The sequence below is a fragment of the Chlamydotis macqueenii genome, chromosome 5 (genome assembly GCF_036417535.1).
Source record: "Chlamydotis macqueenii isolate bChlMac1 chromosome 5, bChlMac1.mat, whole genome shotgun sequence".
Classification (NCBI taxonomy): Eukaryota; Metazoa; Chordata; class Aves; order Otidiformes; family Otididae; genus Chlamydotis; species Chlamydotis macqueenii.
Window position 1 is genome coordinate 24935511 of NC_141560.1, and position 20214 is coordinate 24955724.

Sequence of the window (20214 nt, forward strand, 5' to 3'; positions counted from 1 at the left end):
TTTGCTAGGGAGGGTGGGCCTGGCTTGGGCCAGCCTCAGCTGCTGGCCTTGCTCTCCCGGCCTCCTCCCTGCTGTCCGTGCTGCCCCGCGGGCCCTGCCGTGAGCGGGGCGCTGCGGCCTCGGGCGCTCCTGACACCGGCCGAGGCGGTGCGGCCAGGGCGGGCCCCGCCAGCTGCCTCCGCGGGGCGGCCGGGGGCGGCCCGCAGCTGCCCCGCGGCGACTTAATGTCGGCGCCCCGCGCCCCACCGACCCGCCCACCGGCATGCTGCCCGGCCGCTGCTGGGCCGGGCCCAGGCCGTGGGGCAAGGCCCAGGAGAGCGGCCTCGCCTTCTACGTGCTGTGGGCGCTGCGGGAGCCGCCGCGGCGGCTCGACAGGTGCGGGCCGGTCCCCTGCCACGGGCAGCGCCTGCCGCGGGGGCTGCGAGGCAGTGGGGGTGGATTCCCCCACGGGCCGGGGTGACCTGCACGGCTCGCACTGCCTTGCCTCTCCTCTCCGGAGCTGCCCCTGCACACATGGCTGTGCTGGCCCAGCTCAGAGCTCTGCTCCCTTTCCAGGCTGCTGTTTGTTTTCTTCATCACAGCCCTGTACAGTCTCTTCTTTAAATGGTGCACACCCTTTCCTTACCCCTCCCCTGGCATAAACGTGTTTTCAAGCCTTTTATACAATTTTTTGACCTTCCATCTTACTCCTTGATGATTACCTGTTTTCTGTTTACTTTTCTTCCCTCCCCTCGCAGCCAGTCCAGCAAGATGGGTTTCCAGGCTTGGCTGCCCCTGCCGTTGCCAAAGCAGCTGGTGGTGTTCGGGCTGGGAGACTGGAGCTGTTACTCTCCAGACACAAGCATCATGGTGGAAGTGTTGGTGTCCCCAGGAATCACGCCGCAGCGGATCGGCACGCTGGAGCCTGCCCACAGGTCATGGCGGGAGCTGGTGCTGCCAGGGTGTCGGGGTGGGCGTCCTGTAAAAGCTTTCTGCTCTGTGGTGCTGCCCAGTTCTGCTGGTGTCATCCCAAAGCTGGTCAGGCCTGCCAGTCCTTCGCCGTGGTGTCGCTCTCTAGTGAAGCTTTCAGCTTCCTTTTTGCTGCTTTTAGGGCTGGATCTTTTTTTGGCTTTAGGGTACTACCAGCTAGTGTGGGAATAAGAATTTTAACTTGGTCAGTGTCAGTTGTGGGCTGAAAACCCATGGTCCCCTGTGCAGGTCTCTGGTGTGGGAAGGTGACTGGAGATCAGATATTTTCCTTGCCTCATTGAAAGAGATGGACAAAGGCAACTCTGTGAAGCTTGTCCTGACTGTTAATGGGCAGGTAAAAGAACTGACATCCTCCTCTCTTCCTGCCCTGGCCCCAGATGTTGTCACCTCTGAGCTACAGAGCTTCCACCCTCTCCTTTTCTTCCTCTTTGCTACTCCAAGGCAGAGCCACCTCACACGGATCTGTTGCTGTATGTCTGTGCTGAGCCTAAATCCTCTGTGATGCTTCAGGCTTGTTCCCTAAACACAGCTTTGCCAAAACACCTCGTGTGTCACAGGAGATAGGCAGCAGAGAGCAGTTCACTTCCAGTTCCACTCTCTCCTGGGTCTGTGGTACTTAAACAGTTGCTTTACCTTGTGCTGAAGCCCTTGGATTTAGCATCTTCCAGTGCCTGACTTTGCTTTTCTTTGTGTATTCTGTTGGTATGGGAGATGAAAGCTGGTTTACTCCTTTGCAGGGCATCTGTCCCTTGCAACACATCTTTTTGCTCACCCTTTTTGGATGGAGGCCAGCACACTTGGCGTGTCCTTTTATTCTCACTGACTGTTTCTGCCGCAGCTGCTCCGAGGTGTCTCCAGCAGTACGCCTGCCCACCCCTTCCTTGTCCCAGAGACCACCCAGTCACCAGTGCTCCCAGCAGATGATATGCCCCTTGGCCAGGGCCTGGAGGATGCCACTGCGGTATGTGTATCCTGGAGCCTTCCTTTTGTTATTTCACCCTCTCCTTAGTATCTTCTCCCTCATTTGTAGATGCTCAGTTGATGTCTAGTAGGAATGTTTGCTGCCGCTCTCTTAGTGGAGACCTGGCTAAGTAAGTTTTGGAGCCAAAGATTCACTTGTGCTAAAGCAAGTGATACTCTCCATTGAAATGCCTTTGGAAAGGTTGAATTTAACAATGATTTATTCCTTGTTGGGATGAACAATCACCATGGTTAATCCTAGCACAGACGGCCTTTCTGCCTTTCGAGTTGCCTTGTGCTAGCTGTGCCCACCGCAGCCAGCAGTATGGAAGCAGACCACTGGGCCTACAGCAGCAGGTAGCTGCATTGCTCAACATATATTTGGCGGATGATACAGTTGGCATGCTGGCCATTAAGACTTAACAGGAAAATGAGCCTGAAAACAGTCACCATGTGAAACTAATCTCTGGCCCAGTAATGGACAGCTCACAGTAGCCTTGGGCCTTTTTCTTCAGGGATGATTTGACCAAGACTCTTGTCACAGGTTAAGAGTCAGAGCTCAGAGGTGACTGCTAGAGCATCTAAGCCTGGGAGGAAGGATGTCCGCCCACCACTGAGGACCCTGGCGGTACCCTGTCCCCTGAAGCCACCATCTGGCAAGGTGGAATTCAGTGAGGCCTGGAGGAAGAGTCCTATCCACCACAAAAAGCCCAGGAAAGTTTTATTTGAACCCACAGCATCTGAGAGAGATCTTGATGAAGAAGGTAACTCCGGCAGCTTCCAGGTTTATTTTATAGGTCTTGTCTAAATGATCTGTCAGTGCTGCTGGGCAACGGCTTCCCAGTCCATTTCTCTGTATAGCTCCAAGGCAAGATGGGCTTGTCTGTCTTGGCTTGGAAAATACTGAGAACTGCTCCTTAGTCCTGGATAAAGTGCTTGATGACTTTTTGCTTGTTGTGAAAAGGCCAGAAATAGAACATGGGATACTCTTAGTGCCAGCACTCTGTACCATAACGTAATGTTCCTGTCTCTTCATATGAGTAAAAGTGCTTTATAAATGGAGGCAAGTATTGTTGGCCTTGTTTTACAGAAGAGTGAATTGGAGCACAAGAAAGTTACCTACTGTAACATTCTGTAACCTCTCAATTAGTCTGTTTGTTCCCCTAGGAACAGCATACCACTTGCTCCATAGAAGACATTGGTTATTATTAAAGTATAGAGAAGATGAAAAGGAATATATAGTTAGTGTAAGTGTACTGACTTTTCAGTAGTGAGAAGGTAGCTGCCAAGGGGTTTGGAAACAAAACCTTTAGCTTGTGGAGTGTAAACTCCAAGTCAGCTCCAGGGTGTGACCAAGTTTGTGTGTAAATGTTTGACACAAACTCAGTGGTCCCCATGTGAAGTGAGTTCTTGGGACTTGGCTTGCTTTTCACAAAGGCAAATACAGCTGCATTGTAAAGTCCGTTCTGCTGTAGGCAGTGTGAGAAGGGCAGAAATGAGCTTCCTTCAGAGGGGTAAAATGCAATGGTGACAGCATGATGGCAGTCAAAGGAACTGTGCTCTTTCGTGTCTGCATTTCTTCTGATGAGACTTTCTTCAGGATTCTTGGTTTTGTACCTTATTTGTTGCAGTGAGGTAGCTTTATGCTTGGTATTGGAGGAAGGAAGGTCAAAGGGCTCTTAAACCATAGAGCTGAGCACTCTCCAGGGTATGTCTGCTGGCTGCTTTCTTTATGGGGCCATCTCTGTTTCCTCTGCAGATCTCGCGGTGGAGGAGCTGCAAGGTGAGGATTTGGTTCCTAAATGTTGGTTTGTCTTTTCAGCCACTCAGTGATGCCATTCCCTTTAATGTCACAGGTTTCTCATGTTTCATCTTTATCCCCCCAGTGATCAAGAATAACAAGTAGGTTGTGTTTATATACTATTCCTTTCCATGCAGTTGCCCTCAGTATGGGTGCTTCCAGTACTGTCAGGCTCTCCAATATGCTTCTGTAGCCTCTCTGAATCTGAGGCACACTTCTGGATGCATAGCCTTTTGAGGCTAAAGGTAAGACGTGGAATAGACTTTGATTAAAAGGTATTTTTTAGCTTGCTTAGCCAACTGCAGGGGCCTGGGAGAGGAAAGGAGGAGGAACAGAGCAGTACAAGGAATATCTCTGGAAGTGGCTCCAGGCTTCTGGTTGTTGTATCTTAGGCACTAACAAGGGGGTAGCCGTCCCTCGCAGGAGGCTAGCACAACCAGAGTGCTCCTTCTGGGGATGGGTAATCAATGGGGGGCATCCAGGCCTGTCTGAAGTGGCAGCCTGTATGCGTCCTTCCTCCGGGAGCTATGTCTCTTATCACCCCAGAGGGAAGGGACCTGAGGCCCTTGCCTTCCCGTTTCTCTCTTCTGGGCCTTCATCTGCCTTGTTCTCCCCAGCAGGGAAGGGAGCTGGGGGTGTCTTATCTGGCTCTGCTCACAGCCCTGTGCTCTCCCCTCCCCAGGCAGTCCCAGCCCACGATGGTGCCATGCCATGTGCCTCAGTGACCTGGGGACGGCTGTTCTGATCGGTGGAGAAGGTGTCGATCATCAGTCCTGCAAGGATGCACTCTGGAAGCTGGAAATTGGTGGGGACTTTAGGGCTATCAAAGGCAATGGGGGCAGTGGGATTTCAGGACAATTCATGCAGATGGGAGGGGGTACTCAGGAGTCTGTGCACAGAGGGGGGACAGCAAAGGTGTCACATCTCCTAGCATGGTCACTGGGCTGAGCTGACAGCTGACAGCCATCAGAGGCTGTGGGGTTGTACATGAGAGCCCTCCAGGAGCTAAGGTATAAATTCTGGAAAGAGTTGAGTGAGTTTTAAGGGGTAAAAGCAACAGGGCAGTTTGCAGTCTGTGTGTAATGACTGGTGAAGTGTGAGACGCAGTTCCACTGCCTTACAGCTTTTTTTGCACCTCACCGACCCTCTCTTCCACCTTACTATTCCTCAGTTAGTGTTCCTCTTCATTCCTTACACAGAAGCATTTCTGTATGAGTCCCCTCTAGCCCTGAATCAAAGGAGAGGAGGATATGAAGGGAGCAATGTCTTGAGTAAAGATTTTTTACTTTTTTTTTTTTTTTTCTAAATCTGGAGAAATTGAGAGCATCTTTGAACTCCACACCATCTGTCTGGTGTTGCTTCCACAGACAATGATTTCTGGCTTCCAGTGGGTTTCCAGCTACAAAACACCATGCCATTGTGCTTGCATGGTCACACAGCTACCTACGACCCAGACACCAAGCGTATCTATGTCTTTGGGGGCATAAGGGAAGACAAAGACTACAGCAGCATCTACATTCTTGACACAGTCAGCTGGAAATGGCTCCTTGTGGCTGTAAGTACTGCAGCTCTTCCAAGACAAAAGCACAGGAGGGGTGGCAAGTCCTGCCTGAATGTGGCAATCAACGCGCCCATGTCTTTACTCCAGTAGTCTTGGTCCACTCTTGCTGCAGGTTGTCTGAGCTGCTTAGCTGGGACTGACAGGTATAAGAAGACTGTGTTGAAAGGCCACAAACTTGGCAGAAACCATGGGCTGCGCCTACAATGAATGAAGCAAGGGGAAGAAATGGTTGCTGCAGAGTGCTGTGTCTGACCAGGGTTGTGGGTGGGAGGTACTGTACAAGCGGCAGAGGGAAATGGCCTCTCATTTTATATGGTGCTGTTGAGAGCTGCGCTGGGTGCTGAGGTGAAGAGCTGGTCTTCTGAAATCGGAGACTTCTCTGAGCACAGCTGACCCCTGCACTTTGTGGTTGCCTATCATGTCCTTGCAGAGCGCCCTGTCAGCGAGGGGCTATCTGTCTCCTGGCTAAGTCACAAGATGGCTTTTACAGAATAAGCCTGGACGAGATCTTTCTGTTCTCTGTCATCTTCTGAAGAAGCTGAGGTAGAAGGTTGACTTCCTTTTCTCATCAGAGCATTCTGGTGGTGCAGAATACACAAAAGATGTACTGTCCCCCTGTGTGGCAAAGATCTGGCTGGGGAGCCAATAAAGTGAAAATTGAGACTTGTCAAATTCACTGCATGATGTGGGCCCCTTTCCTATGGGTCATGCAGCAAATAATGCGCTTCTCGTAACAAAAGTGTGTTGAACTTTTTCCAGGCTAAAGGGAGGCTGCCAGTCCTCACCTACCACAGTGCAACTATCTACCACAAGGAGCTCTTTGTTTTTGGAGGGACTGTCCCCAAAAAGGCATCACTAGCAGTTGCACCCTGCAGCAACGCTCTCTATGTCTTTAATCCTGAGCATGAAATTTGGTACCAGCCCATCTCAGAAGGGGAGAAGCCTGTGCCTAGGCTTGGGTGAGAGTGCTCTTATTCCAGTCCTCCAAACCAGAGCAGGAAACCTCTGCTCACCTTTCCTCCCACCCCAGTGTAATTTCCTAAATATTAGGGGATTGTTCTCCACCATTTGCTTCTTAAGATAGGGCTATGATTTGAGCAATGTGACTCCCAGTACCTCCTGTCATGAATCCTGATGGAAATCGGTCCTTGGGCTGCAGTGGCTGGGGATAGTCAGGTGTAGACTGAAGCTATGGCAGCCCAATAGCAGAAGCCAAGGCTGAAATGTCATTTTTGGGAACTTGCTGAAGATACTTTGTTCACTTGCTTTTCCTCTGCCCAGGCATTCAGCTACTCTACTGAAGAACAAGCTGCTGATTTTTGGGGGTCGGAGGACTTCTCTCTACCTCAGTGACATGCACATCTTGGATCTGGGTAAGAAAGTCTGTGCCAGGTGGATGCCTTGGGAAGGTCCGTTCTAAGGCAGGGACTGGGAAATGAGGCATGCTCGATGGGAAAGTCGCATTGTGGAAGGCAGAGGTAGCATGGTGAACTTGGTAACGATGGATGAGGAGAAGGCTGAGGAACTCAGCAACTTTTTTTTTGCCTCAGTCTTCACTGGTAACCCCTCTTCCCACACCTCTTGTGTGGATAGACCACAAGATGGGGACTGGGGGAGCCAAGTCCCTCCCACTGTAAGACAAGATCAGGTTCATGACCAGCTGAGGAACCTGAATATACATAAGTCTGTGGGAAATGATGAAATGCATCCCAGAGTCCTGAGGGAATTGGCTGATGCAGTTGCCAAACCACTTTCCATGATAGTTGAGAAGTCATGCCAGTCAGGTGAAGTCCCTGCTGACTGGAAAAAGGGAAACATTGCACCCATTTATAAAAAGGGTAGAAAGGAGGATCCTGGGAACTACCAGCCTGTCAGCCTCACCTCTGTGCTGGGAAGATCATGGAACACATCTTCCTAGAAGCTATATGGAGAACAAATGGAGAACAGAAAAGTGATTTGAGACAGCCAGCATGGCTTCACCAAGGGCAAGTCCTGCCTGACCACCCTAGGGGCCTTCCATGATGGAGTGACTGTATCACAGTGGACAAGGGAAGTGCTACGGATGTTGTCTACCTGGACTTCTGTAAGGCCTTTGACATGGTCCCCCAGAACGTCCTTCTCTCTAAATTGGAGAGATATGGATTCAATGGGTGGACTGTTTGGTGGATGAGGAATTGGTTGGAATGTCACATCCAGAGGGTAGTGGTCAACGGCTCAATGTGCAGATGGAGATTTATGACAAATGGTGTCCCTCAAGGGCCCATATTGGGACCAGTACTGTTTAACATCTTCATCAGTGACATAGACAGTGGCATTGAGTGCATCCTCAGCAAGTTTGCAGACTACACTAAGCTGAGTGGTGCAGTCAACATGCCTGAGGGATGGGATGCCATCCAGAGAGACCTGGACAGGCACAAGAAGTGGGCCTGTGAGAACTGCATGAGGTTCAACAAGTGCAAGGTCCTACATCTGGGTCAGAGCAACCCCCAGTATCAATACAGGCTGGAGGATGAAGGGACTGAGTGCAGCCCTGCCGAGAAAGACTTGGGGGTACTGGTGGATGAAAAGCTGGACATGAGTCATCAGTGTGCACTCGCAGCCCAGAAGGCCAGTCAGATCCTGGGCTGCATCAAAAGCAGCGTAGCCAGCAGGTCGAGGGAGGCGATTCTCCCCCTCTACTCCAGTCTTGTAAGACCCCACCTGGAGTACTGTGTCCAGCTTTGGAGCCTCCAACATAAGAAGGACATGGACCTGTTGGAGTGGGTCCAGAGGAGGGCCATGAAGATGGATCAGAGTGTTGGAGCACCTCTCCTATGAAGACAGGCTGAGGGAGTTGGGGTTGTTCAGCCTAATGAAGAGGAAGCTCCAAGAAGACCTTATTGTGGCCTTCCAGTACTTAAAGGGGGCTTGTAAGAAAGATGGGGACAAACTTTTTGACAGGGCCTGTAGTGGCAGGACAAGGAGTAATGTTTTTAAAGTAAAAGAGGGTAGATTTAGACTAGATAGAAGGAAGACTTTTTTTTTATTATGAGGGTGGTGGAACACTGGCCCAGGTTGCCCAGAGAGGTGGTGGATGCCCCATCCCTGGAAACATTCAAGGCCAGGTTGGACGAGGCTCTGAGCAACCTGATCTGGTTGGAGATGTGCCTGCTTCTTGCAGGGGGGGTTGGACTAGATGACCTTTAAAGGTCCCTTCCAACCCAAACCATTCTGTGATTCTATGATTAACATTACAAAAACTTCTGACTAGGCAATGGAGATGGAAAACTATGGAGTAAAGAAACGCTTTCAATGGTAGGAGGGGAGGGAATGGAGAACAACAAGATGCTGCTTTTTTTGGAGCAAGCTGGTTAACAGAGAATGCAGGTTGCTGATGCGGCAGAGTATGGAAGTTTTTTTTTCTAGTTGTGAGGCTGAGCTTTTTGGACATTTCACCTGCCTTTCCCCTGCTTCTCAGGTTTCATGGAATACACACCGGTCCCCCTCCTCGCAGGACAGCCTTCCGCACGTTGGTAAGATCCTATTGCAGACCCAGGAGCTATCTTCTTCCTCTTTCCTTTCTCTTTGAAGCCAGGTTTAAACAGCGTTTGTGATCAGACTCAGTTGCGTATCTGTCTCACTAATCAAAATACGGTGGATGGCCTGTCTGCTATGGGACCAGAAATTCCTGTGCTATCCTAGTTGGTGCCTGTAGGGTGTGGGGTTGCAGACCCCTTAATCTCCCTGGAAATCTGCTTTTCAGGCTAGGGGAAGTTTTCTGCTGCATGCTAGTGAAGTGTATGGCCTGCTGTTCGATCACCACAGTACCTGGAGACAGACACACAGAGAGGAAGAAACTCTTGTACCAGGACTATGCTGTTCCTAAAGGGACACTATTTCCCACTAGAACAATGACCTGAATCAGACCAAAGCCCAGCTAGCCTGCTCTCTCACTCCATAGAGCAAAACACAGGAGTTTTGATAGCTCCTTCTGAGATAATGAGGTGCTTTTCAGGCCTGATTATGGCCAGACCTGCAGAGGCAAACAAACAGCTCTTTCAGGGTTATTCAGCAAGTCAGGGCAGAAGAGAAGCAGAAGTTAACTTCCATTCTGCAGTCTACGCTCCCAGCCTCCTGCTGAAGTCTACTCACCCTCAGTTAGTGACTGAGGCAACCCCAGCAGATTTTGCTGTAGTCACCTTTCGGCTTTGCTTTGGTCGCAGTTTTCATGCAGCTCTGGCAGTGTCAGACCAGAAAGTTCTGATCAGTGGAGGCTGCAATGCCAAGGGAGCCCTGCAGGATGCCTTTATCTTCCACCTAGGTGAGTGACCCTTCCTCCCAGTTTCCGTAGCTGAAGGCGACTATTGGGCTGCAGTGGTGTTTCGGAACACCTAGTCTGGTCCGTTTGTTCTTGAACTAGGACTGGGTTTGTCAGTACTGACGGCCGCTTTCTACTTCAGATACTCTTTCATGGAGCACGGTGATCCACCACGACCTCTGCTCTGTGCCCAGAGCTGGCCACACATTGCTTGACCTGACTCCTGCCCACCTGATGGATGTGGACAAGGAGAACAAAGAGGAGCAAAACCGACACACAGTGTTGGTCTTTGGGGGCTCCAACTGTGCCGGGACCTTTTACAACAGCACAGTCAAGATCCAGCTGGACCTAGGATAATGCACGATACTCAGAATGAGCATGGAAGAGCACTGGCTCTTGCCTGAATACAGACATGGATGACAATAAATGAGTCCAAGCAATGTGGCAGTCGAAGTATCGATATGTAGGTGATACACAAGAGATGACGGGTTTGTAAAGCCTTTCTGAAGGCTGTGGGTATTGCCCTTTTAAGGCAGCTGTTACACAGCATCAGACTGGCAGAAATTCCTTCCCATCTCTCTGGTTTGGTACCTGGGCTTGGGTGCCAAAAACAGTTGGTGGGATCTGAGCTGAGGGTGCACAGGAACAAAGTCACAGGCTTCTGAGTTTCTCTTCTTGCCCTGCAGGTTTCTGGGCTCAAATTCCTGGGGTACTTTCAGCTCTGAAGGTGACTCAAGTGTTGGGTTTCATTTGGGATGAGTGGAATGGGATTTACTCCTGCTGCTTGGAAGGTCCTCATAGTGCAAGTACAGGTGTGATTCTGGTTTGGGGGGAATCTGTGATGGGATTCCCTTGGGAAATAGTCGGCAGCTGAGGACTAGGAAAACACCTAGAGCAGTGTCTGAGGATGGGAAAAGAGAACACCATCATTTTTGACATATGGGAGTGAGCTGGTTGTGTCTTGCTGACTATGGCACAACCACCTAGCTTTGCTGTAGACAGGCCTTTATTATAAATTCTGGAGGACTGCTGCTAGACATAAGGATGATGTATAAATCAGTGCTCCCAGGTAGTGATCCTCTTGTCATTGCAAGGGGTGGCAAAGTTGCTGACTGGCTCTTGCAAGATCCATGAGACCCAGCAAGGCTTCGGATTAAGCTGTCCTCTCTCAGAGACTTTCTGTTTATATCCATGGCACTGATGATTGTGCCATCACTTTGAGGCAGCTGCAAGGACAAGCAGGCCTGCTAGGTTAGTGGCACACTGGGTACACTGGTTCCCTAATGCCCTTTCTGTAGGTGGTGGAAAGAAGCAGCCCCTGTGGGGAGTCCAGAACTGGCTCAATGCCTCACAGTTGTTTATGGCCCTGTTCCCCAACTCAAAGCCATACAAAGGGGACTTCTGATAATTATGGACACTTCTGCTTTAATCTGCTTCATGGAGATACATCAGATAGGGGGGGAAAAAAAAAAAAACAAACCATAGTCAGAAGTATCTGCAAGCTTTCCAACACAGGCATAGCTCCTGTAAGTCATCCAGGCTACATCCAGGTCCTCTGTCCTTCTTCCTATCCAGATGAAAGTGAGACAATAGTACTAGAGCCCGCTGGCACTGAAGTCCTACTCAAGCCGTAGCTGTTGTCCTCTTTGACGCTCCCACTTACTTGATTTAATGAATAGAAGGGCTTCAGTCTTGCAGCTCTGCAGGAGTATCTGGCTGCTGGGACGGGTGGCTTACTTTGAATGCCTCTAACTCCAGGAGAGCTTTGTTTATTCTGGTTGTTGTGGGATATGGACCCATGTCCACTTTGAATCTGCAAAAGGAAAAGAATTTGTGAAGTACTCTTGAATTGGACAGCTAGTGCAGCAGTGAACAGAAAGGTAGAGCAGTGTGCTGTGCCTGCCCGGTATGGGAGACTCTCTCAAGCTGGGGCACTTTTGCATGAAGAGAAAAGGTTCATCCTTGTAGGTTTAAAAACAAACACTAGAGGAAAGGTTAGTTCTTCTGTCTTCACTAGGCTTCTACTTAGTGTGTAGCACAGGCTGAGAAGGCACTATGCTTTTCCTAGGAATCATACAGCCACTGCTTGCATAGGTTTAAGGCTTTTAACAAATATAGTCAGATTAATCTTTTCTTCCTGTGTGCAGTGTAAATATAGGGCAAACAGGGAGAGAGGATGTGGCATATGAGCAGCTTTAGCTTTTCTAAAGACATAGATCAGGTTTCCTCCAGGGGCCTCTGATAAGAGAGCCGAGCCTAGCTTGCTATTTCCATGAGCTTCCAAAAGAGATGGTATTTATGACATAGGAAAATTCATAACTGGATAGGGCAGGCAGGAGAGCATCCCTCCTAACAGGCACAAGGAGCAGCAGAAGGTAAGTTCTGACAGCCCAGCAGAAGGAGTAGCTTGAAGAGCACCTCAAGCTTAGCCTTAATTACCTTTCAGCATTGAAAACTTGAGGCACCAAGCACAGATCAGCCATGGTAACCTGCAAATGTAGTAGAGAAAAGGGGTCAGAGTAACTCAGAGCCTGTCCCATCACACTTCACCGTGGTGGCAGGCTTTGAGAGCAGGATAGAAGTTATTTTATCAGCCAGTACAGAGGAGTTGTCACAACAATCCCATTCTTTAATCCAGCATAAATAATATGACCACAGTACAAGAAAAGAATTTAATAGGAATCACTAGTAGAAGAAGCCATCAGCCTTTAGGGAGCTTCATATTTACCAGCTGATTACCGTGACCTCGAGGACACAGTGCTTCTATGGCAACTGCTCTCAGTAAACAAGTCTGCTGGCAAGCTGCGAGGGAGGCCATGGAGGGAGGGGAGAGCTTGCATGGCTGGGAATACGAGTACATTTTGCTTGTTTACATTGCAGGAGTATCACGGAGCTCCTGCCAATGTCAAAACCTGATATGTGATACGGCCTTTGCACACAGGCTCAGGCACTTGCGATCGGAAAAGAAGACTCAAGGACAATGCAGCTAGCTGCCTATCTGCACAGAGGCAGCTGCCCCCGCCCCACTCCCCTGGTCACAGAGCTCTGGGTGCCTTTCAGAGCACACGTTATTCTCCAGCATAAGATCTCGTAACTAGCCTTCCCCCACCAAGGGCTGCTGTTCCGTAAGGCTCTTATTAGACAATCCTCTGCATCACAGGTTACTGCAGGAGCCTTCCTTTTTCCCAGGCTTTTATAGGAAAGATCCACTTGCCTGCCAAACAGGACTACTAAATGGAAAAGGCCTGAGTGGCCTTTAGCTTGGTAAGGGTCAGAACAGCTTGTATGTGAGCTCCCTGAAATCTGTCCATGTTAAAATTAGATGAGGAGAGCAGAAAAACACAATAGAATTTAATTAAAGGTTCTGCAGAGCAGAGTTAAGAACTAAACCTGTGTTTCTTGAGCCAAGCTTTGCCCCTATGACAGAACACTTTGAACTCCAAAAATCTTTAAAGATGAAGTATATAAAATCTATTTCCACATTTTCTAGTAGTAGCCAGGTCCTAGATACAGCTACAGAATCTGGGCATCAGCAGGTTGTAGGCAGGGACACGTAAACATCTCTAATTATCTGCAAATCAGTAATGGCCTAAGTAGGATCTGTGCAGCTGTTTTTCATATGGTGAAGGGACCTCATGTAACTCAGGCACAGGATAGGTTGTGCTGTGTCTCCGCAACTAATTTCCTTTTCTATTTTATGGAATATACTGGAGTTTTCAGTTCTCCAGTGGTACGCAACACTCTCTCAGATACTTACTTCATCCCCCACACAGTAGCGCCCAGCAGTGTGCTGCAGAATCTGCTCCAGTGCTGTCAAGAGAAGTGGTACACTGGCCTGAGGCACTGGACACTCATTTGAAAGGGACACCAAAGACCTTTTAGACTGGGAATTATGAACAAAGGCATTTTGACCCTGAGCTGAGTATGAAAAAGGAGCAAAATGGGACAGAACCTAGAAGGAACAGCATAGTTATGGGAGTCTTTAGGGTCCTTCAGTCTTTTGGGACTCAGGGTAATTTAAGCTGCTTCAGGCAATGCACCTGAAATACTAAGAGGACAATGTAGAGATATGTGAAAGTGGGGAGGGGAAAAATGCAAGGGTTCAGTCAGTTTGTGTCTGTCCAGAAGTGAAGATGGGCCTGCCATTCCAGCACATGGGGGAAAGGGTTTTGAGGAAACAAAAAGCACCGTATTTCTCCCAGGGAGGTAAAGAAATACTCTGTGACTTGCTAGATTTTGTGTGAGTTTGCCATCAGATGTATTTTGTCTGATGACAAAAGTATATCAATATAGACTATAGAACTTTAAAGCAAAAGGCACTAGTTTGGGAGCAGCTGGGTGGAAAGGAGAAGTGCTTTCAGCCCTCATGCATGAGGGTGAATCCACTGCTATGGTGTACGGGATGGCCTCAGGCCTTCCCTCTGCCATGCACAGCAGTAGAACCGTACTGGGGACAGTATCTTTCCTCTGAGACCCTGGAGTGCTACCAGCTGGGCAGGACCCCAACACACCAGCCTCAGGAGATCTGTTGTTCTGCTCGAGGAGAAAAGTATGACCCCAGCAGCGCAGAGTTTTGAAGGGTCAGTCAAAGTGCTTATCATTTTGGATGTGGGACGCACCTTGGAAGCCAGACGCAATGCAGTTCTGAGCCCATTCTGTTTTTTTCTCCCCAATTTGTTTCAGGACACCCAGGTTCTGTGAAGGCAAGTGATCTCCAGGTTAGATTGACTGCTGCTGGCTGGATCTTACCCACTACCTCATCCAGGGGAGGAGAGGGAAGATGAGGACGTGCCAAGTCCAAATCTTGAGCCTGAGTTCAGCCAGCTGGGTCAGCCTTGACCTCACCCTCACTGAACCATGCACCCTACGGTATCTGTCTCCTGGGACCGTCCTTCTGTAACAGCTGCCAGGTTATCCCTTTGCCTCTGCCCTCTGGGTTACTCAGTTGTTGTCTTCCTAAAACATACTAGACCCTGCAGTCAAACTGCATGGGTTCAGCTGTTTCTGGAAAGAACTCTGGGGTGCCATAGGATTTTATTTGTAGGAAATACTGTATTGTTGCCCTTGACAGATCAGGAGGAGGCTAAACAGAGGTTTCATTTGCTAACACAGTCTTAAGGTCTGCCTTGGCTGGCAGCAATTTAAAGAGATGGAACCTTTCAGAGATACAGACTCCTGGAAACTCATAATGGTTTTCTCATTTGCATGGATATGACAAGGCAATACCTGGAGTGGCTGAATGCCAGAAGCAATGTGATCCGCGATCATTCTGACTTGGGCTCTCTTCTTCAGATCCTGGGGCAGGAGCCTGGGCTTAGGACGAGTGTCTTCTAGGTAATGAATTATAGCTAGCTGTAATGAACAAAGGGATAAGGGGAGGTTATTGGAGAGCCAAGGAAAAGTTCACATCCTGAACACATGGAAAAGGGGAGCTGATCCAAGAGAATACAACAGCTTTTGAATTAAGTTTGTTACCAATCCAAGCAACAGAATAGCCCCTTTGATGTCTGCGTGGGACCCAGGGAACTACCGGCCAGTCAGTCTCACTTCTGTGCCTGGTGAGCTCATGGAGCTGGTCCTCCTGGAAGCTATACTAAGGCACATGGAAAATAAGGAGGTGATTGGTTACAGTCAGCATTACTTCACTAAGAGCAAGTCGTGCCTGACTAATTTGGTGGCCTTCTGTGACAGGGTTACAGCACTGATGAATAAGGGATGACCAACTAATGTCATCTACCTGGACTTGCACAAAGCATTTGACACTGTCCTGCATGACATCCTTGTCTCTAAACTGGAGAGACATGGATTTGATGGACAGACCACTCAGTGGATAAGGAATTGACTGGATGGCCACACTCAGAGAGTTGCAGTCAATGGCTCAATGTCCAGGTGGAGACCAGTGATGAATGGCATTCCTCAGGGGCTGGTGTTGGGACCAGCTCTGTTTAACATCTTCGTTGGCAACATGGACAGTGGGATATAGTGCACCCTCAGCAAGTTCGCCGATGACACCAAGCTGTGTGGTGCAGTTGACACACTGGTGGGGAGGGATGCCATCCAGAAGGACCTTGACAGACTGGAGAGGTGGGGCCATGTAAACATCATGAAGTTCATGAAGCACAAGTACACGGTCCTGCATGTGGGTCATGGCAATCCCAGGCACAAATACAGGCTGGGTGAAGAATGGATTATGAGCAGCCCTGAGGAGAAGGACTTGGGGGTACTGGTGGATAAGAAGCTAAACATGAGGCAGCAGTGTGCGCTTGCAGCCCAGAAGGCCAACCGCATCAGAGGGCTGGAGCACCTCTCCTGTGAGGACAGGCAGAGAGAGTTGGGGCTGTCCAGCCTGGAGAAGAGGAGGCTCCGGGCAGACCTTATAGTGGTCTTCCAGTACCTAAAGGGGACCTACAGGAAAGACAGGGAGAAACTCTTCCAGAGGGCCTGTTGTGATAGGACGAGGGGTAATCGTTTTAAAACAGAGGGAGGTAGATTCAGATTAGATATTAGAGAAAAAATTTTTACACTGAGGGTTGTAGAACACTGGCCCAGGTTGCCCAGAGGGGTGGTGGATGCCCCATCCCTGGAAACATTCAAGGCCAGGTTGGACAGGGCTCTGAGCAACCTGATCTAGTCCAAGATGTGCCTGCTCCTTGCATTGGGGTTGGACTACATGACCTTTAAAGGTCCCTTCCAACCCAAACTATTCTATGATTCTATGACCTTGTTGTCATTTAGCCCAGCTGTAATTTCAGGCAAACTGTGGCACAGCCATTTAAGTCAGACTACAAAGTGCTCAGTGGAAGGTGGAGTTATGAACCAAAGCTAAATTGAGCTTAAATCCTTGTTGGCAGTTTCCCAGCAGAGGCTAGGTGCTATTTCTGCCCCTAAGTGGGACTGTTTATCACAAATGCCTCTCTTTTCCATTGCACAGATGAGAGCTCTGGGGGAAGAGATGGGGCAAAGCCACCCCCTCCAGACTGGCAGCAGGAATGAATGGCTAACAGGGATGTGGCTGGTAACTCACCGACTGAGAAAGGGTGATGCCATCAATTTTCAAGGCTGGGACTTGCTGCATTGGATTCACTGCCTTGAATTCAGCAGAAAACTATGGAAACAAACCTGAGATTACTCTACTGCAAGAATAAATTCTTCTTCTTTGTTTTCTTCCCCTACAACCCAGTTACCAATTTATTTTTTTTAACCTGGCTTTTCCCTCTACCTCAGTACTAATTTTTGCAATAAATTATGCTGTACTACAAGCAAGCTGTCACTGGCGCTCAGGGATCACTGCATCCAAGGCCAGACTGCCTTACTTCTTGATAAACCATCAATACAAAGCCCGGGATGGGCAGTACTGCAGCAATGTCACTATTACCATTCTAGTTCTCCAACTCTGTCTTAGCCCATACTGGCACATCGAGCCAGTGGTACTACTGGGTCCACAACTCCCAGCTAAGGCCCCTCGAATAAATTCTCAGTGAAGATCTCCTCTGGCAACACGTCCCTTCCTTTGGCAGGCCCTTTGCAGCCCCTTGCTGTATCATTCTGCATCTTTTGGATGCACCACACAAACTTTCTGGTGTTAACTGAGTGAGGCTGAATCTGTGTTTAAACTGCAGTGCAGCTTCCCTGAACTCTCTGTGCCAAATGTGTTCAGTTCCATCACACTAAGCAAGAGCAAAAGATCTTCAGCCTTATGAAATTCAGTCACAGGTGTTTTAAGAGAAGAGAAGACCTTTAGTTTCTCCTGCAGTCTTCTCCCTCTGTCCTGCATGCCAGGGAATACTGGTTTAAAGCAACTATTAATTACAGAGAAGCAGTGAGGAACTTGGTGACTGCCTAGGAACTTTCTAGTGCTGATCCCAGTTCTCCTAGTGATCCTCAAGCTCAGTACCCCTGGAGAGAGCAATGGTAGCTGTATCCTTACCTGCTGTCCCCCATTCTTCAGGAGGTTCACTGGCACCACGTCATAGGCAATCCCTTTCAGAGCCAGCGCTAGGGAGAACAGAGTGTACAGCTTCAGACAGGCACACTGAGACCAGTGTCATTGCTAATGGGCTCAGGGAACTGTCATCATCTCCACTTGGAAAAAGAATGCTTTTAAAAACAAAAAAGACCCTATCCCTCAAGAAATGCAGCTTGAGTCCACTGAGAAGATAGTGCTCTGGCAAATGAAGGACCAAAGCAGTAAAGATCAGTCCTGGCAAAAACACTGCATTATTCAAAATAAGCTTTGCCACTCTTTGCAGCACAGCCCCTCATGACCACGCTTATACAGGGCAGGGGGGCCTGTGCTCACCTGCAAATCCTTGCTTAAGACTATCTCAGTCCAAATTGGGACCATTCCTAGCCCTGCTTAGCTCTCAAGACCTGGGAAGACCAGAGTCTAAGGTTGTATCAGTGTGAAAACAGAGTGTAGGGCCCTTCTCAATAATGTGGAAAAAATAGGGGTAGTTCCCTCTAACTAGCTGCTGGCTGAGTGAAGCCCTCCTGTCTGCTCCTCTCCCTTCCCCCTGCTCCAGCTAGGCTGTGATATTCCCTTCCCTCCCACTCCAGAGACGGGGGGGGAAATGCCCCACTGTTCCACTTTCATGTTTGCTGATCTCTCTCTTAATAAGTGACTGATTAATTGGGTTAGTGAAGGGCAGGATACTGCAATAACACCAAGACGATAGAACAGAGATCAACACTGGATCTTACCGATTCTCACTCTCCAAGAGCAGGAACTTCGGAAATAGCTATAAAGTATCGGCTGAGAAGAGAAAGATAAAGTGGTTATATGGTGGGAACACCAGAGTATTGTAAGGAGAACAATGCATGAACAGAAGGTATTTCAGGAACTGTAGGACAGGGGAGAGCGAGGTTTGGGGGAGAGACAGGTCCTTTCTGAAAGTGACTGTTCCTGTTTTGGGCATACAGGTAGCATCTCTGTCTTTCATGCTGGACCTCTGAATGTTTAGTTGCACCCAATGTTTCCAGCAATGCACAAGTGACCTTAAAATTATCCCCTACAAACTTCCCTCTTTTTCCCTGTCGGATGTTGCTAAATTTTATCCCATCATGGATTTTTTAAGCAAATTCCCCACTGATTATGCCAAGCACCTGCACTGGGTATTTGCGTGGCATGAAATGACTTTTTCAGCCACACAGGGCAGGGCAAGGCCTCCTTCCAAATGAGAAGAGCTACTGCTTTTCCAGATGAATGCCAGAAGGGCAGACAGCTCATCTCTAGCTGAACTCCAGCACCAAGGCAGCTTTCACAGACCCTTCCACCCTGTCCAAGCTCTCACCTTTTCAGATGCCATGGTCAGCGTGTGCAGTCTGCTCCAGGAAAAAAAAAAAACAAACCAAAACCAACCAAACCAACCAACCTCTTTGCTTTCCCTTTTAAGTCAGCTGGGATGGGGAAAGGCTTCTCTCCTAAAGCCAGTCAGAAAAGGACTATGCCCCCAAGTCTGTGCCAGGGCACAAAAAACAGCCAGTGAGATTCAATCCCAAGTGACTGCAATCAGCTGCATCCACATCCCCACGTGCTGTGCTGCAGCCCCACCCCTGACACCAGAACCATTAAATAGCTTGGAGGCTGAAAGCACATTTAGGAACCATGCTTATTTTCCTAGCATTTTGACAATAAATAAATATCTAGCAAGCCTGTCAGGCTCTCAGCAGTTGCCAGTGCAGGAAGATAGCCCTGGGGAACAAAACAAAAACTGAAGCCGTGTGCAGAACTTGTTTCACTAGGGAATGACTGCCAGCTCCCTGAACAGGGGCTGCCTTTAAAAGGAGGTCCCATAGGGTCCTCCTGTAGCCTTTTTCAGCGCTGAGGGTTTTCCATGTTGCATGCCTGGGAGAGGCTGTTAATCTGCTCCCAGGCCAACTTTGTGCAAAATATGAAGCTCACTTTTTTGTCTTACCATATTTTCTTTCCACACAGGAAATGGGTACTCACGCATGTCTCTAAATAAACCCATAATCGTGTCTCTCCTTCCTTCCATAGATCCCATGGCATGCCAGGGTTCTCTCTGTGTCTCCACCTTCCCAAAATGCATAGAGATTACACCAGAGACTGACAGCAAGGCAGAAGAAGGCAGGGATTTGCTCACTGACACACGATCTGTCAACAGAAAACCAGAGAGACCCCAGGGATCTCTGTGTTCCAGTCCTCTTTGTAAACTTGATGCTTGTCTTACAGTTTAGATTGGTTCAAGTAACTTTAAATTAGGTATGCTTTTGCTTAAATTACTGTAGTCAAAGTTTACTGGAGAAATGGTTTATAAGTGAGGAGGAAGCGATGGCAGTATTGGCAACACTTTTTTGGACAAAGTATTTACTGATTTTCTTAAATTATCTGCTACTGGAATCAGGAAACTAGAAATCTCAGCTATGATTTTTTAAAAAATCTCTAGCCTGCTGGGTTGCACGGAAAGAAACAGAAACTATGACTTCAAAAGGGAAAACATACAGCATTCATTACATACTATTTTTACTTGTTTTTCCTGGGGATCTTTGCTAATGATTTTTTGGCTCAGAAATTCATGTCTTTCACCACATCTGTTCTGGACTATGGCCTCTCAGCTGGCAGAGACATTTCTCCTGATCCTCTCTACAGTCCTTTGTTGTTTTTGC

General features: G+C 48.7%; 2 protein-coding genes and 1 long non-coding RNA gene across 6 annotated transcripts in view; 2 read left to right on the forward strand and 1 right to left on the reverse strand.

Annotated features, from left to right (window-relative positions):
• Positions 1-20214, reverse strand: part of GSTZ1 (glutathione S-transferase zeta 1) — a 106949-nt gene that overhangs the window by 85260 nt on the left and 1475 nt on the right. For 2 of the 4 annotated variants that reach the window (XR_015258735.1, XR_015258736.1), the window contains exons 2-10: positions 18289-18340; positions 17516-17583; positions 16613-16693; positions 14815-14940; positions 14208-14283; positions 13346-13398; positions 12028-12077; positions 11252-11401; positions 11064-11155 (exon numbers count right to left, since the gene is read on the reverse strand). Coding sequence is in view for 2 of the 4 variants with exons in the window: in XM_010126832.2 (XP_010125134.2) it covers positions 11275-11401; positions 12028-12077; positions 13346-13398; positions 14208-14283; positions 14815-14940; positions 16613-16693; positions 17516-17583; positions 18289-18340; positions 18879-18893 (648 nt within the window). In the remaining 2 variants the exon portion in view is untranslated. Of the gene's footprint in view, positions 1-10996; positions 11156-11251; positions 11402-12027; positions 12078-13345; positions 13399-14207; positions 14284-14814; positions 14941-16612; positions 16694-17515; positions 17584-18288; positions 18341-18878; positions 18972-20214 lie in introns of those variants that run through there. The other 2 variants (XM_010126832.2, XM_086749397.1) reach the window with 2 other exon arrangements.
• On the forward strand, positions 751-9969 carry LOC104484680 (uncharacterized). Its single transcript, XM_086749854.1, has 12 exons — positions 751-914; positions 1198-1303; positions 1808-1930; positions 2474-2693; positions 3689-3712; positions 4413-4535; positions 5098-5285; positions 6051-6250; positions 6573-6664; positions 8749-8803; positions 9494-9591; positions 9731-9969. Exons 1-12 carry the CDS (start codon positions 751-753, stop codon positions 9943-9945), a joined length of 1608 nt encoding a protein of 535 aa, XP_086605980.1. The 3' UTR covers positions 9946-9969.
• On the forward strand, positions 18293-19732 carry LOC147600518 (uncharacterized). Its single transcript, XR_015258737.1, has 2 exons — positions 18293-18416; positions 19586-19732. It is a non-coding gene; the product is annotated as an uncharacterized LOC147600518 (long non-coding RNA).

Coding starts and splice junctions, on each gene's coding strand:
- LOC104484680 (XM_086749854.1), top strand. CDS start 751: ATGGGTTTCCAGGCTTGGCTGCCCCTGCCGTTGCCAAAGCAGCTGGTG. Junction 3,713..4,412: donor CGCGGTGGAGGAGCTGCAAG/GTGAGGATTTGG, acceptor TCCCCTCCCCAG/GCAGTCCCAGCCCACGATGG. Junction 9,592..9,730: donor TGCCTTTATCTTCCACCTAG/GTGAGTGACCCT, acceptor TTTCTACTTCAG/ATACTCTTTCATGGAGCACG.